This window comes from Podarcis liolepis (genome assembly GCF_965112155.1).
Source record: "Podarcis liolepis genome assembly, chromosome: 3".
Classification (NCBI taxonomy): domain Eukaryota; kingdom Metazoa; phylum Chordata; class Lepidosauria; order Squamata; family Lacertidae; genus Podarcis; species Podarcis liolepis.
This window is the reverse complement of record NC_139557.1, coordinates 84,491,011-84,506,419: the sequence shown is the minus strand read 5'-3', so window position 1 is coordinate 84,506,419 and position 15,409 is coordinate 84,491,011. Positions and strand designations below refer to the sequence as shown.

The 15,409-nt window shown below is 44.2% G+C and overlaps 1 protein-coding gene across 16 annotated transcripts in view; it reads right to left on the bottom strand.

Moving 5' to 3' along the window:
* The window catches only part of LTBP1 (latent transforming growth factor beta binding protein 1), a 217,664-nt gene that overhangs the window by 50,389 nt on the left and 151,866 nt on the right, over positions 1-15,409 (bottom strand). For 9 of the 16 annotated variants that reach the window (XM_083497058.1, XM_083497052.1, XM_083497054.1 and 6 more), the window contains 4 exons: positions 15,043-15,138; positions 11,125-11,250; positions 9,515-9,640; positions 8,114-8,233 (listed from right to left, as the gene is read on the bottom strand). In XM_083497058.1, the coding sequence (XP_083353184.1) occupies positions 8,114-8,233; positions 9,515-9,640; positions 11,125-11,250; positions 15,043-15,138 (468 nt within the window). Of the gene's footprint in view, positions 1-8,113; positions 8,234-9,514; positions 9,641-11,124; positions 11,251-15,042; positions 15,142-15,409 lie in introns of all 16 variants that reach the window. The other 7 variants (XM_083497044.1, XM_083497053.1, XM_083497055.1 and 4 more) reach the window with 1 other exon arrangement.

Here is a 15,409-nt window from a genome sequence, read left to right as displayed (position 1 = left end):
TAACGTAGGCAAAGATCCTAAGCTTATTTATTTGGAAACATGTTCCATTGGGTAAACGGGTTTCGTTTTGAAGCTAAAATCTAAACATTTAAAACCACCTGTTAGGGATTGATTAGCTGCTTGTGCGTAAAGCGTGCTCCCTCAGAGTTTGTGCGACCCCACAAACCTCCGTGTGTGACGGAGCTCCTCAGACATGTCTGCTCTAGTCACTAGTAGAGTCCGACAGTGGCTGTCTGCGGAAGCGTTTCCAGCAAAGGAGCTCCTTAACGGAAACGCGTCTCCTGGACTCACGGCGTGACAGTTTCCGGCGAGGTGTGGGTCTCCCTATGGGAGACTCAGATACCTCCCCACTGTTCTCGCTGGAAGCTTCCCTGAGCCCTCCCTCCTGCTCGCATTCCCTCAGAGACCCACTCCTCCCCCTGCTGGTCCCTGCTTCAGCTGTTGAGTCTCTTTCTTCCTCCCTGAGTCCCTCCACCACCTGATGCTCCGATGGCAGTTCCCTGACATCCACCTCCCCTCCAGGGCCCCCCTCACCCCCTCCCATTTCCTCTCCCCTGGGAGGTGAAGGGCTAAACCCCCGAATCGAATCTTCCTCATCTTCCGACGTCTCGAACAATTCCCTCCATCGATCGTCGTCCTGGCTCGCTGAATCCTCTTCCTCTTCAGAATCTGGGAACCCCTCCAACTCCTCTTCCTCGTCGGTGGTGGCAAAGTATTCCCTTCGGAACCTCGCTACAGGCTGAGGTTTACGTGGGAACCTCTGATGAAAAGTCTCTATTAAAACTTCGTCATTGACATCCTCTGCCCTAACCCAGGTGTTTTCCGACTCCGGTTCCCCTTCCCACATTACCAAATACTCTACTTGATCTCCCTTCCACCTGGAATCGAGGATCTCCGCTACATGGTAGCTGTGTTCCTTCTCCTCCATTGCTGGTCCCCTAGTGACCCTCCCTTCACTGTCTCCTCTATACGGTGACAGCAACGACCTGTGAAAAACTGGGTGCAGCTTCATGTGGTTCGGTAACCGGAGCCTGAAAGCCACTGGATTGACCTGCTGCATGACTTCAAACGGACCCAGCCTTTTGGGTCTTAATTTCTTACAACCTCCTTTGAACGGCAACCCTTGGGTTGACAGCCACACCTGGTCCCCCACCCTGATGCTTTCACCTTCCCTTCGGTTTTTGTCTGCCTGCCTCTTATATTCCTCCTTAGCCCTGTTTAAGTTGAGTTGGAGCTGGCGATGGATCGCTTCCATTTCTTCAACGAACTGTTCTGCAGCTGGAACGCTCCAGTTCTCCCCCTCCCCCCCTGGGAAGGCTCTGGGATGGCACCCGTGATTAGCCAAAAAGGGGCTCATCCCTGTGGACACGTTCTCTGCATTGTTGTAGGCAAATTCTGCCAACGCCAGCTTCTCCACCCAATCATTCTCTCTGTCATTAACATAACACCTCAAATATTGTTGGAGAACCCCATTTGCTCTTTCCGCCTGCCCGTTGGTTTCTGGATGACGGGCCGTTGAAAAATTAACCTCTACATGCAGTAAGCTCATGAGCTTCCTCCAGAACCTGGAAGTAAATTGTTTCCCTCGGTCTGAAACCACCCTCAAGGGGGCGCCATGCAACCGAAACACATTCTCTACAAACAATTTGGCTGTTTCTTCTGCTGTGACCGCATGTGAGCAGGCTATAAAGTGGGCCATTTTAGTTAACAGGTCTACTACAACCATGATGGCTGTTTTCCCTCTAGACCTTGGCAGATCAGTCATGAAATCTATTGCCACTGCTTCCCACGGTCTTTCAGGTGTGGGCAGTGGTTCTAATAAACCAGCCGGCGCCCGCCTCTCCCCCTTGGCTCTTTGGCATTGTTCACCCCCTCTCACATACTCCCGCACATCTTCCCTGACCTTGGGCCACCAAAATTCCCTGGTAACCAGCCACATGGTCTTGTGTTGCCCAAAATGCCCTGCTGTGGGGCTATCGTGCAGCTGCTTGAGTACCTTCTCCCTCAATTCCCCTTCAGGTATATATAACGCTCCCTTATAATACAATGCCCCGTTTCTCTCCTCAAAACCACCGGATTTGTCTTCCTCCCTCCTGAGACCCCTGAGTTTGTCCTGGGCGTATGCATCCTGCACCGTACCCTCTACCAATTCCCTTTGCCCCACCAAAGTCGCCCCACACACCCAGCGGTCCTCTGGAATGATATGGGTTTCTTCGGGTGCTCCCTCCCCCTCCAAATATTCAGGTTTGCGTGAGAGAGCGTCCGCCCTAACATTCTCTGGGCCTGGCACGTAACAAATCTCAAAGTTAAATTTGGAGAACTCCTGGGCCCATCTCAACTGCCTTTGGTTGAGCACTCGCGCAGTTCTCCAATACTCTAGATTTTTATGGTCCGTGCACACTTGCACCTTATGTTGTGCACCAACTAGCAGATGCCTCCATCTCCGGAACGCCTCATGAATAGCAAGAAGTTCTCGGTCGTACACCGTGTAGTTCCTCTCGGATTTGTTCAGCTTTCGCGAAAAGAAGGCACACGGTCGCCACTCTGACTCCTCCTTCCCCGGCTGCAGAAGAAGCACCGCCCCTATGGCTCTGTCAGATGCGTCTGTTTCAACCCTTAGCTTCTTTCGTAAATCCACATGCAGAAGTTGTTCTTCAGAGGCGAAGGCCCTTTTCAGCTCCTCAAACGCTCGCTCCGCCTCCGCCGTCCATACAAACTTCTTTTTACTGCTGAGACAGTCAGTGATGGGCGCCGTCAGATGGGCGAAGTTGCGGATGAACTTACGATAAAAGTTTCCAAACCCTAGGAACCTCTGCACATCCTTCTTGGTTTTGGGTGTTTTCCATTCCAGCACTGCCTGTACCTTGCCGGGATCCATGGCCAATCCCTTGTCTGACAGGCGGTACCCCAGGAATTCCACCTCCTTGGTATGGAACCGACACTTCTCCAGTTTGACCCACAGCCTGTTGGCTTGCAGTCTGCTCAACACTTCTCTGACGTCTCTCACATGTTGCTCCTCATTCTCCGAATACACCAACACATCATCTAGGAAAGCAACGCAATTCTTGTAGAGCAAAGGGCCCAGTACGTGGTTCATAAAAGATTGAAAACACGCTGAGCCTGCTTGTAATCCAAATGGCATAACGAGGTATTCAAATGCCCCCAAAGGGGTAAACATGGTGGTTTTCCATTCATCCCCTTTCCTTATGCGTATCAGGTTGTACGCCCCCCTTAGATCCAGCTTTGTAAAAATCTTTCCCTTCCTCACCCTGGTCAAAATATCATCAATTCTGGGCATAGGGAAAGCCACCGGTTCAGTCACTGCATTTAACCTCCTAAAATCACATACAAGTCTCGGCTTGTCCGCGTTTTTTTTGTCCACAAAAAACACTGGGCTACCCCCTGCTGCTTTGGACTCTCTGATGAAGCCTCTCTTCAGGTTCTTGTCAATAAACCCTCGCAACTCCTGCATTTCCCTGTCTGACATGGCATACAACTTGCCCACGGGAAGCTGTGCTCCAGGGAGTAAATTGATCTGGCAATCAAAGGGTCTATGAGGTGGTAGTTGGTCAGCTTCCTTCTCGCTGAACACGTCGCTGAGATCTGCATACTGTGGTGGTACCTTCACCTTCTCCATAACTTCAGTCCCTGCTAGGGTGGCTTGGGCCCCTGCTGAACCCTTTTCCCCTTTGCAGTGTTCTAAGCAATGTGCTGAACCAAAGGACACCACTCTTTGATGCCAGCCAACCAGCGGATCATGTAGAGCTAGCCAGCTCATTCCCAAAATAATGGGAGCGCCTCCCAGGGTGGCCACATTAAGCGCTATCAGTTCTGTGTGCCTTGCCACCCTCATTATCATTGGGACAGTCTGCAAGCTGACTCCTCCTCCCAACAACTCCCTGCCATCAATCGTGGTCACCTGCAGGGGGTTGCTTAAAGGGATAGTCTGTATCTGGTGTTCAGCAGCAAACTCCTTGCTCATAAAATTGCAGGAGCTGCCTGAGTCCAATAGCGCCTTTATTTTTAGGGGGTGCCCATTTTGCAGCTCTAGCGACACTTCAATCACTAGAGCAGGTCGAGGAGCTTCTGGCACGGGCACTTTCACTGCTCTTTGGCCTGGCTGCAGTGCCCCGATTGTGGCAACCAGGCGTTGGCTTTTACCTGCTCCGTTCCCCCCTGTTCTCCCCCCTCAACAGCTCCCACCATCCCTTGCCATTCCTTCCTCTGGGGGCAGACTCTGGCAAAGTGGCCTGGCTGTTGGCAGAGATAGCATTTCCGGGGGCCCTTTCCCTCCTTCTTAGCCCCCTCGCTGGTTTTTGAAAATGCGCGCGCGCGCGCTGTTCCGATTTCCATCGGCTCTGCCGGCGGGAAAGCTGGCTCAGGAATGTCTGGAATGCGGAACTCCTTCCAACGTTCCCCTCTCCCTTCCCGCCTCTCCAAGGCTCTTGCCTCCTGCCGCGCTCCTATGGTCAGCGCAGATTTGGTCAGCTGATCCATAGACTCCGCCCTGGGGCTCCGTGACAGCTCGTCTTTCACCGCCGAAGAAAGACCTTCTTCAAATAGCATTTGAATGGGTGCCGCCGATAAATCCCAACTCAGTCTGTGAATCAGCATGGTAAACTCAGTCCAGTACTCACGGACAGATCGACTTCCCTGCTTACAAGCCATTAGCTGTCTGCGCACCGCCCCTTCCTCAATATCGCTGGAAAACATGATATCCATTGCACGAAAGAACTTCCTCGTGTCCTTTAGTATGTCATTGTGCGTTGCCATTAGGGGTCGAACCCAGTCTCTCGCCCCTTTCTCAAGATGCCCAATTACGAAAGCAACTCGCGATTCCTCATCAGGGAACTCATCGAACTGCACATTAATGGCATATTGCATCTCTGTCCTAAAGGCATGGTAATCCTTGGGGTCCCCCCCAAATTTTTGCACCAATCCTGGTACCTTTCTGGGGAATTGAGTGGCTCTCCCCTTCTTGTCTGCATCCTGAGCCCTTCTCTCCTCCAGCCTCGCCGTCTGCAGCGCCAGTTGGACCTCCAACGCTCGGTATCTATCTTCCAAGCTTGGACCAGCTCCAGCCCCCGCTCCTCCGGTTCCGGTTGGTTCGCTCATGATGCTTTCTCTTGCACAGGCAGCGTACAGAGACTGTCGGACTGCTGTTAGGGATTGATTAGCTGCTTGTGCGTAAAGCGTGCTCCCTCAGAGTTTGTGCGACCCCACAAACCTCCGTGTGTGACGGAGCTCCTCAGACATGTCTGCTCTAGTCACTAGTAGAGTCCGACAGTGGCTGTCTGCGGAAGCGTTTCCAGCAAAGGAGCTCCTTAACGGAAACGCGTCTCCTGGACTCACGGCGTGACAGTTTCCGGCGAGGTGTGGGTCTCCCTATGGGAGACTCAGATACCTCCCCACTGTTCTCGCTGGAAGCTTCCCTGAGCCCTCCCTCCTGCTCGCATTCCCTCAGAGACCCACTCCTCCCCCTGCTGGTCCCTGCTTCAGCTGTTGAGTCTCTTTCTTCCTCCCTGAGTCCCTCCACCACCTGATGCTCCGATGGCAGTTCCCTGACACCACCTTATCACAACAAATTTAATATTTATATAAGCAACCACAGAGTTAAGGATATGACAGTTTTTGGGTTTTGAAAGATCCCTGGTATACAGATTTTATTTTTTTAAATAAAGCCAATGAAAACATAGATGTATAATAAATTATCAATGCGAAAAGTAAAACATGTGTCTGGAATAAGCTATATAAAAATACATACAAATCTAAAATTATGAATGGTGCCCTGCAGCTATCTTACACAGCTTCTTGAAATGTAATCTAAACTATCCACATAGTTTGCTGTAGTAATGAACATAAAGGAAATGTGGAACATTCCTTTCCTTTTCTTCCACTGTATCAAATAGCTGTATCTTGACAGGTGAATATCCTTATCTGACTTATCAGAAATTTCCTACTTGCAAAGGAAGAATCAACAATTTCATTCTCTCTTCCTCATCTCCACTTAATGTGAAGATCATTTGGGACCAAGGGACTGATTACACATGGCATATATTTGCATACAACATAAAGTTAGAGCACTAGACACTGCCTGAAGACTTTGGGCTTACAGCCTCATGACCTGTTATGCTTGCAATAGGTAGAACAAACTCCAAATAATGCTAACTGAGGGAAGAGGGAGATAGGACACTTCAGGCTCCATTTGCCCAAGGTCTCACATAGTTGTGAAAGGGAGGTAGGAAGGAGGCTGGGTCAGCTCTTGAGAGTGGAGCTATTTCCCAGGATTGTAGGCTAACCCAGCAAAACTAAAGGTGTCTACTATGGGTGACCACTTCCCATCAGCCTCTTCTCACAAGGAGAATGGATTGTTACCCATCAGGCATAGCCTTAACTTCAGTGGTACCAAGGGGACATTACAGCTGGCAAATCCAGCCTCTCCCCGAGATTCTTGTAGGAAACCACCAGCTCCACTCTGATGTTATTGGTGGATTATTATCAATTGTTTTATTGATGTTGTCTTTCAATCAAGCCATGGCCTGTTTGATCCCATTTATTCGGGACTCTGCTTCTTTCTTTCTTTCGCTGCAAATTCTGTTGTGAAAAATATGCATAATTTTCACACCCTTGACACCTATGAGCACCAAATTGTGAAATCCATATCTAAAGCCATCTTTTAATTTTTTTAAAAATGAACATAAACCCAGTAATTCTTATACTAGCAAAAGCTGGAGCTGAGAGACTGCAGAAGAATATGCTAGCTTAAAAAAGGCATATTCTGATTGAAGGTGACAGGTATGAAAGCAGAGTACAAAGACACTGATGATTAAGTAGGAGTAACTGGATATCATTTTAATTCATGAATGAATTTATGTTGATTTTTATTTTTTAACTCAAGGGGATATTCAGGCCAAAACCTAACTTCATATGCGTTGTAAGTTAGACGTGCTGGGACGTTTTGTTCTATAAAACGGTGGATTTTTGCCAATATTTTATTCCAAACCACAAGTGGATTCCTTTGTAACAAGTGAAGTGATGAACTTCATTGTCAATGGCAATTTTTATAAAAAATTTCAATAGAACAAATTTACAGATAAAGTAGATAGCGAGGTTTCCAACTTTAATTTTAATAATTTCCAGTTTTAAAATTGAAGCTCTTACGCTCCCCCCCCCATTTTTTAGGAAGGGAACCTTCTATCGCTGAAGTTTAGCAACAGTGCTGGTTTGCTGTCCATGCTGATTTTGCCAGGTCATTTGGAACAGTGGCACACAGTATGGGAACCAGCACTATCCTCATCTGGTTTATTACTCACAGGAGTGTCACTGAGGAGTCACTAGCAGGCAAGCTGATACTAGCAGACCCTTGTCTGTAAATACCCACTTTTAAGAAAAAGCAGCTCCACATTTTATGCTGCAGTCATATTTACCACAGTTGTTCCTGAAGCAAGTATGTAAACAGTGAATTATTATTACTTAAATGATCATGACAACAACAAGACCACCAACCTTCAACAGGAATTCCCAGGGTGGTGAACAATTTACAATAAAACAGAGAATAAAATGTCAACAACTATACCAAATAACATTTATCCTGAACAACAACATTATAACTAACAAGCAGTAGGAACAGCAGCAGCAGCAGCACAGAACATAACCATAAAGCACAACCATCTCTTTAACCTCTGATGTCTAGGCAGAACGAACAGCTGGCGATGAAAAGGCACCAATGAAGGGAACAGAAATATCCAAAGGGAAGAAATTCCTGTGATATATCTATATCTTTAAAGTCTTGACACATATACACAGGTGTTTACGGATGCATGCCTGACATTCGTTCACATTTTGTATGTTTGCTGTGAAGAAACCCCGGTTTACCCATTGGAAACACAATTTATATGTAAAGATGAAGAGAGACAGTAGAGCTCAATGAAAGGATAGGGTAGGTTATGGATTCTTGGATCATCAGTCCTGAGTCTACCATGTTAGTGTCCTCAAATACATAAACATTGCTCTCTATGGCATAACTTCCTCGGATGGCATTTCTAAAGGAATTAAGAAAACTAATAATAATGTCTGTGGATGATTATTCCAACATTTCAGAGTGACAACCTACCTTCACACTGGCCTCTCCTGTTCATACGGAATCCAGTGTCACAAGCACATATGTATGAACCAATGGTATTTATACAGCGTCCTTCCCCACAGGTGTGAGATCCAGAACATTCATCAACATCTAGAAACCAAAATGAATACAAAAGTGAAATATGTACTGTAAATACACTAGTCTTCCTTTTCTTTTTAAGAATACACACATTTACAGAGGATGAAAGTCAACATCATTCTAATATGATTGTTCAATCAGTGCAAGAATTCCTAGTTGCCAGCTGCAATTATCTCCTTTCTCTTCCCCTTGCACACTATTCTAAGGGTGCTCCCAACACTAGTGGAACCCTTGCACAAGTTTCTGTTAGTGGACTGGGTTAGCTGAATCTGCCCAGAATTCTTATTCTTAGGGCCATGTAAATTGTTAATTTTATCACTCCCAAGACTGGCTGCTTACTTGCATAAATAGACTATTAGCTGGGGAGCTCACACATCTTAGCTGCAACAACTACAACCTGTAATGCCAATATTCTTGCTTTAGTAATTGCAGGTGTTACTAGGACTGAATTTATTTGCTTACTAATATTTACTGCCCTGCTACAATACCTCTAAGAATGCTCTATGGAACATAGGTAGCCACCTTGTACCAAGTGAAACTACTAGCTCAGTACTGTCTACAGCAGGATAGGCAACATGGCAGCCTCCAGATGTTGCTGGACTACAAATCCCATCATCCCCAACCATCAGCCATAATATGAACTAAATTCTGATGGCTGGTTGCCATGATTTGAAAAGCAGAAGGCCTTACAGTAGGCCATACACTGAGTTCCTGAACACCAGTCATAGACTGCTACCCATTTAATCTGTGGATACAAACTTGATAAAAGTTCTCCATGTAAGTGTATCTCCAGGAACAGTCACAGCAAATCACACAAACAATACCATGAATGTTCAAAATGGTCCTACGCTAACATTTGATAGACTTTCTTTAGTGTCACTTAGAAATGGTATTCACATTTGAGAGGGGCCAATTACAGAGCTGTTTTGGTTGCTAATGATCTATGTGAAATCTATTCTCATGCATGGGAGAGAGAGAAAAAACCTATCCTCTAAACATATTTTACGACTTCAGCTCTTACAGCAACATTATATTTTCAAGGAAGTATAACTGCACAAATAAATAATTTTAGGAAGACAGAATGAATAATGACTTGCCCTCTGTAATGGTGGTCAATTTTTATTAAGAAATACTCTATGAACAAAAAGAGCAACCTAAGCATTAAGCACCCAGTCCAGTGCTTGTGTAAATCAATGTAAGTAGTTTTCCAATGACCTTAACGGATTTCAAACTCCAACTCTTAGCTATTAGCCCCAAGTATTAAGAGCTTGTTTCATAAAGCACAGTAGTTACCAACACAGTCTGTTCCTTGTTCACTGGCCATGAACCCTGCCTGGCAAATGCATAGGAAGCTTCCTTCTGTATTTTCACAACGCCCAAGGGAGCAGAGATGGGGAGCCTGAGTACATTCATTAATATCTGTTAAAGAAATAAAAACGAAGATTGAAAAAGTAGTACTCTGTAATGACCATCACTTCACTTCGCCCAATATACACAAGACACTAAAATGAAAGACAGACTCTATTAGTACAGACAGATTTGTTTCCACGGAGGTGAACAATAAAGATTTGGTATAAAATTCTGATTCAAAAAGCAGACTTATTGGCTTAAAGTTTCAGAGTATTACTTTATACCAACTTTCAGAGTATTACTTTTCCTTGAAGGAAGGAACTATACTTACTTGTAATAAGTGATCCTTCAGAGAGAACTTATGCATTTATGTATATGGGAGTCAAATACTATATGCCAGCAGATTCTGGAACCTCTCAGAACCAGGGCTAGTGAAGGGCGCTCCTTCTCTTTACACAGTTTTAAAATGGGGCAATATAAAGAAGCCTAGCAGACATTCAGTTCCTTGCAATACCTATCATAAAATTTCATGCACTCCTGTTAGGATTCCAAAGCACAGTCTACGAGGAGGAAAAATATAAAGACTCCTTGAAGCACCTAAGTTTTCTTAATTTACAAGCGCCATCCTTTGTGCATGCAGGGTAATTTAGAACACGTTGTGTGCCAAGATACATTTAGGTAGTGTACAGTTCAGGGATGGAGACCATGTGACTTCTGGGCTGCATCAACAGAAGTATAGTGTCCTGATCAAGGCAAGTAATAGTACCACTCTATGCTGCCTTGGTCAGATGACATCTGGAGTACAGTGTCCAGTTTGGGGTGCCAAAATTTAATAAGGATATTGACAAGTGCAGAAGAAGGAAACTAAGGTGATCAAGTGTCTGGAAAACAAGCCTTATGAGGAACAGTTGAGGGAGTTGGGTACGTTTAGCTTTGACAGTGAGAAGAGCCATCTTCAAATATCTCAAGGGCTGTCACATAGAAGAGGAAGCGAGCTTGTTTTCTCCTGCTCTAGAGGCTAGGACCCAAATAAATAGCTTCAAGTTACAAGAAAGGAGATTACTATCAGAAAGAAGAACTTTCTGGAATGGTCTCTCTCAGGAAGTGTGCACTTGTCGACTCTTCTTCCTTGGAGGTTTTTAACCAGTGGTTGGATGGCACCTGTCACATATACTTTAGTTAAGATCCCTGCATCGCAGGGGGTTGGACTAAATGACCCTTGTGGTCCCTTTCCAACTCTACAGTTCTATGATTCTATGTTTCTGGACTCCCATCAGCTCCAGTCGGTGTGGCCAATAGTCAGGGATGATGGCAGTTGTAGTCCAACAACCTCTGAAGGGCCCCGTTTCCTCATACCTGGTACAAAAGAGCTGCAAAGTTCTATGAGAACAAGGGAGATCTTTTAAAAAACGTATTTTGACCAAGATTGAGGGCCAAAAAGGGAAGAAGCCATTCTTATTTACCATAGTTGTTTCATACAAATTACAGGTTATATTTCTTCAGATTCTTCACTCACTGATCAGTTTAGCAAAGGCAAAGAAAATTTCTCATACCAGAACATTTTGTTTGTTGATCATTAAGCTTGTATCCATCATTGCAGAAACAGGTGTATCCCACAGGCAAATTAACACAATGTCCTGCTCCACAAATATCTGGGTTCACTGTGCACTCGTTGATTTCTAAATAGAAAGAAAAACATACCTGGAGCAGGCCATTTAAAACATTTGCATAAGTCCACTACTATTCTCAATTTAAAAAGGAAGAAAAACCATTCAGAGTGGCTGGGGCAACTGAGTCAGATGGGTGGGGTACAAATAATAAAATTATTATTTCAGCCTCTTGTTATCCAACCCAGTGGCTGTGGAGCAAGAAGCCAGTACAGAGTTGAAACAATACTTAAAATAAACAGCTGGACATACACCCTACAAAAGCTTGCCTTTCCGTTCCCTACATTTACATACTACCCTAATGTATCTGGAAATCAAGTGAAAGGAACTGGCCTGTAAGCATGCAAGAAAAGTTTGATAGAGATCCAAGCTCAAAGATCTCCTCAGTGAATGGGTCAACATGTGCTGTGTACACCGTTTTCTTCTTTGGAATAGTTATGAGGAATTTGTAAGTGAATTGAAGTATGGTTTTAATCTTTATAGAAAAAAAGAAACCCCTGGTAGTTATGTCAAATGTTGATGCACGTATTGTAAGCATCTTCCACCTTCTCATCTCAGGGTTAAGACTGAAGCGTGCCAAACTTTCAGGGCTCAAGGGTTGACATTCTGGATGCGTTGCCCCATGTTAAAAAGCCACACACATTCTCCCCCGAGTTTTATCAACCTAAGCCTTTATATTAAAAGTTCCTAATGGTGCTGGTCCAGTTGCTTCCAGGGGCAAGCTTGACTTCATCCACAGGCTATTCTTTAGGCAATAGTTACTTCGCAACTCGTGAAAGCTGAAGCAGAACTCATTCAGTTAAGGGGAGTCAGCCCTGACTCACCTTGGAAGAAAAGAACCAGTGACACCAGCAGGGACTTTGTCTACTAAAGCCTGAGAACATTTTGCTTGCACAACCAACCAATATTTTAGATGCTAGGAAGTCAAACTTCCCTGTTGCAATGTGATTTGTGATTAAGAAGTGGAAGTGGAAGCACAAGAAGTGTCTCAATACAACTCAATACAACTTAAAGATGAAGTTGGCAGTTATTTCCATGCAGCCACTACGGTGGATTCTGGGACACCAAGCAACTTTATTCACATTGACTTTGTGGTTTAGAACTCCATCCTTCTCATCCCTACAGCAGTAAAAAGGGACACTGAGATCTGTGGAGGTTGGGGACTGAACCCCTTAATTTGCCTGATGCCAGGCCCGGTAATTAAGTCAAAAGGATATGCAATGTTTGCTAATAATGCACACACTGTAGAAACATTTTTAATATGCACCACAGCATTTGGGTAGATAACCAAGGGCATAGGAAGTTCCATCCTTTACATTTTCTGTACAATGTCTGCCTCCAAAAATTGCCTTCTGGAACCTATTCAATACTGAAAGTGGCTTCATATTAAAATGCACAGTCCTAGATGCTGAGAGAAGTTATGGCACTGAAATGAATACTGATTATACAATTTGCCCAGACAACTATCACAGAATATGAAATAGTGGCATCTGCAGTAATTTATTATTATTATTATTATTACTATTATTATTATTATTATTAACTTTTACAGTGGTGCCTCGCAAGACGAAAATAATCCGTTCCGCGAGTCTCTTCGTCTAGCGGTTTTTTTGTCTTGCGAAGCAACCCTATTAGCAGCTTAGCGGATTAGCGCTATTAGCGGTTTAGCGGCTATTAAAGGCTTAGCGGCTAAAAGGCTATTAGCGGCTTAGCAAAAGGGGGGGAAGCAAAAAAAATCGCAAGACTCGCAAGATGTTTTCATCTTGTGAAGCAAGCCCATAGGGAAATTCGTCTTGCGAAGCGCATCGAAAAACGGAAAACCCTTTCGTCTAGCGGGTTTTTCGTCTTGCGAGGCATTCGTCTTGCGGGGCACCACTGTACTACAGCCCTTTTACTGATACACAGAATAGCACCTGTCATTTATCTCATCTGCCCTAAAAAGGATTCTGTTAATTGGCCCAAAGGATCACCCAGCAAGCACATAGCTTAATGTGCTAGCTAACAATGTAATCTATTAATAGCCTATGCATTTCTTTTAAAAAAAGAAAGCAACTGTTTATTAGGCAAACTTGACCTCAAATGGAATACTGATGGATGTTGCAAAGATTCAACAAATATAGAACATTCAGAGACATAGAGATAAACATTGAATTTAGAAATTGCAGGGTATGCTGGAATATATCAGTAAGTTTATAGCAAACTACACAGCTGGTAGTACTTAACTAAGAAAAACCCTTTGCAAAGATAAATTGAAGCCAGAGTATTAAAGAAAGTTCCAGAGCCTGGAGAATATAGAAATATCATCACTACTGTTGAAATTCTTTGATCCGCTGGAAAGGGTTGATCAAAATTTCCCTCACAGATGCTCTGGAGGAGAGACATTAATAAGATGCTATGCTACATGGCTATATTGCATACCACTCCTTAGAAACAAGTGTGCGCACTAGGGGTAGAAAACTTAACATTTGTGACGTTTAAACACAGAACTATGACAGAATTCCTGAATAAATGTAGCAATCATAGAAAAAGAGGTGTGGTTCTCTTGTGGATCAGGAAATGGTTAAGTTTCAGGAAGCAGGCGGTAGGAATAAAGAGACAGTTCTCTAAGGAAGAAGGTAGAAAGTGCCAAGGACTGGCATTGGAAACTGTGCTTTTTAACTTGTTCATAAACAACTTAGACCTAGGAGTGAGCAGTAAGATGGCCAAGGTAATAATAAAATGATAGTAAGTTGTCCAGGGTTGTTGAAACAAAAGAAAAAGAATTCTGAAGAACTCCAAAAGAACCTCTTCAAACTTAGTGAAATGGCAGTAAAATGTCAAATGCAATTCAATGTAAACAAGTGTAAAATGATGCATACTGGGGGCCGGGGGAGAATCTTAATTTCACATACATGCTCATGGGGCCTGAACAGGTGGTGGAGGATCAGGAACAAGACCTTGGAGTCAATGAAGAGGTTGACTGGTTGACTCAGGGTGCAATAGCTATTGAAATGGCAATTTCCATGCTCTGGATCATTAGGAAAGTAATTTTAAATAAAACTGCCAATCTCTTGGAGGTGAATCCTGGAAACCTGCTCACTGCTAGGCTTTTCCTACCTAGCCTGGAAAGGTGGGACCCTGGCCCTACAAAAGCTGAGGGAGTATGTTTCTCAAAGAATGACTTCCACACACAACCCAGTTCTAGATCAGATTCTGGAAACGATCCCCAAATTATTATTTTCATTAGGCACCTTTAGAAATCAATGCGATTTTCTCAAGTTTTTATTATGGAATATGGGTAAATTCACAAGATCGCTCACCATGTCATGTCTGTGTCTTTTCATATGCTTTTAAGGGGGATATGCGTTAATGCACCGCTTATAGAAAAAGGCATTTTAAGAGCTTTGGGGAGGCATATTTGCATAAAGTATGCGTCCTGAAATGTAATGTGCCTGTATGTGGAGCTGACCAGAAACTGTCCCCACATGAATACAGAAAAAAATGTAGTTGAACCATGGTATACAAACCTGCAAATACACTCCAACTGAGGGAATGCAGGAAGCAGGTGGGTGGAATCCTTTAGACTTCTCTATTTTATATACACAACGTAAGTCAACTGCGAACTGCATGCCGTCCATATGACCAGACTTGCTGAAAATAACATACAATTCCACCCTCTTAAACTGAACATTTTTGGCACTGAATTTTCCTGTGTTCTGCTGCTCTATTCTTCCTGTTTGACGCTCTAATAGCCCTCAGTTATTTGGGAGTATGCACCCATTTCTACCTCCAGCCATTATTTTCTGGGGAAAGTATGCATCATACCTGTAACTTGAGTTGGTGCTATTACTTGACTAGCACTTGAAGTAGACACATCTGGGCCAACTTCTACAGGCACAGGAGGAGAGGTTTTTTCAACTACTACTGTGCAAAAGAAAAGAGAAAATTATTTACGTATGAGGAAGGCAAGTTTTAAAATACGTGCATGGCTTAATGAACTAATCATTAATGGAAAACTGTAGTAAGGGTCTCTTTATATGGTTCTAGGTGGTGCATGTTACAGACTCCCACTGTGGATCTTCTAAAATCCTGAATTTTGAAGAAACGGCACATCTTCCTTTAGTTGCTAGTGACTTTTGCTCCCCACAAAACATGCCCAGAGTGCATGTGTTGTTATAAGGAGTTGCTCAAT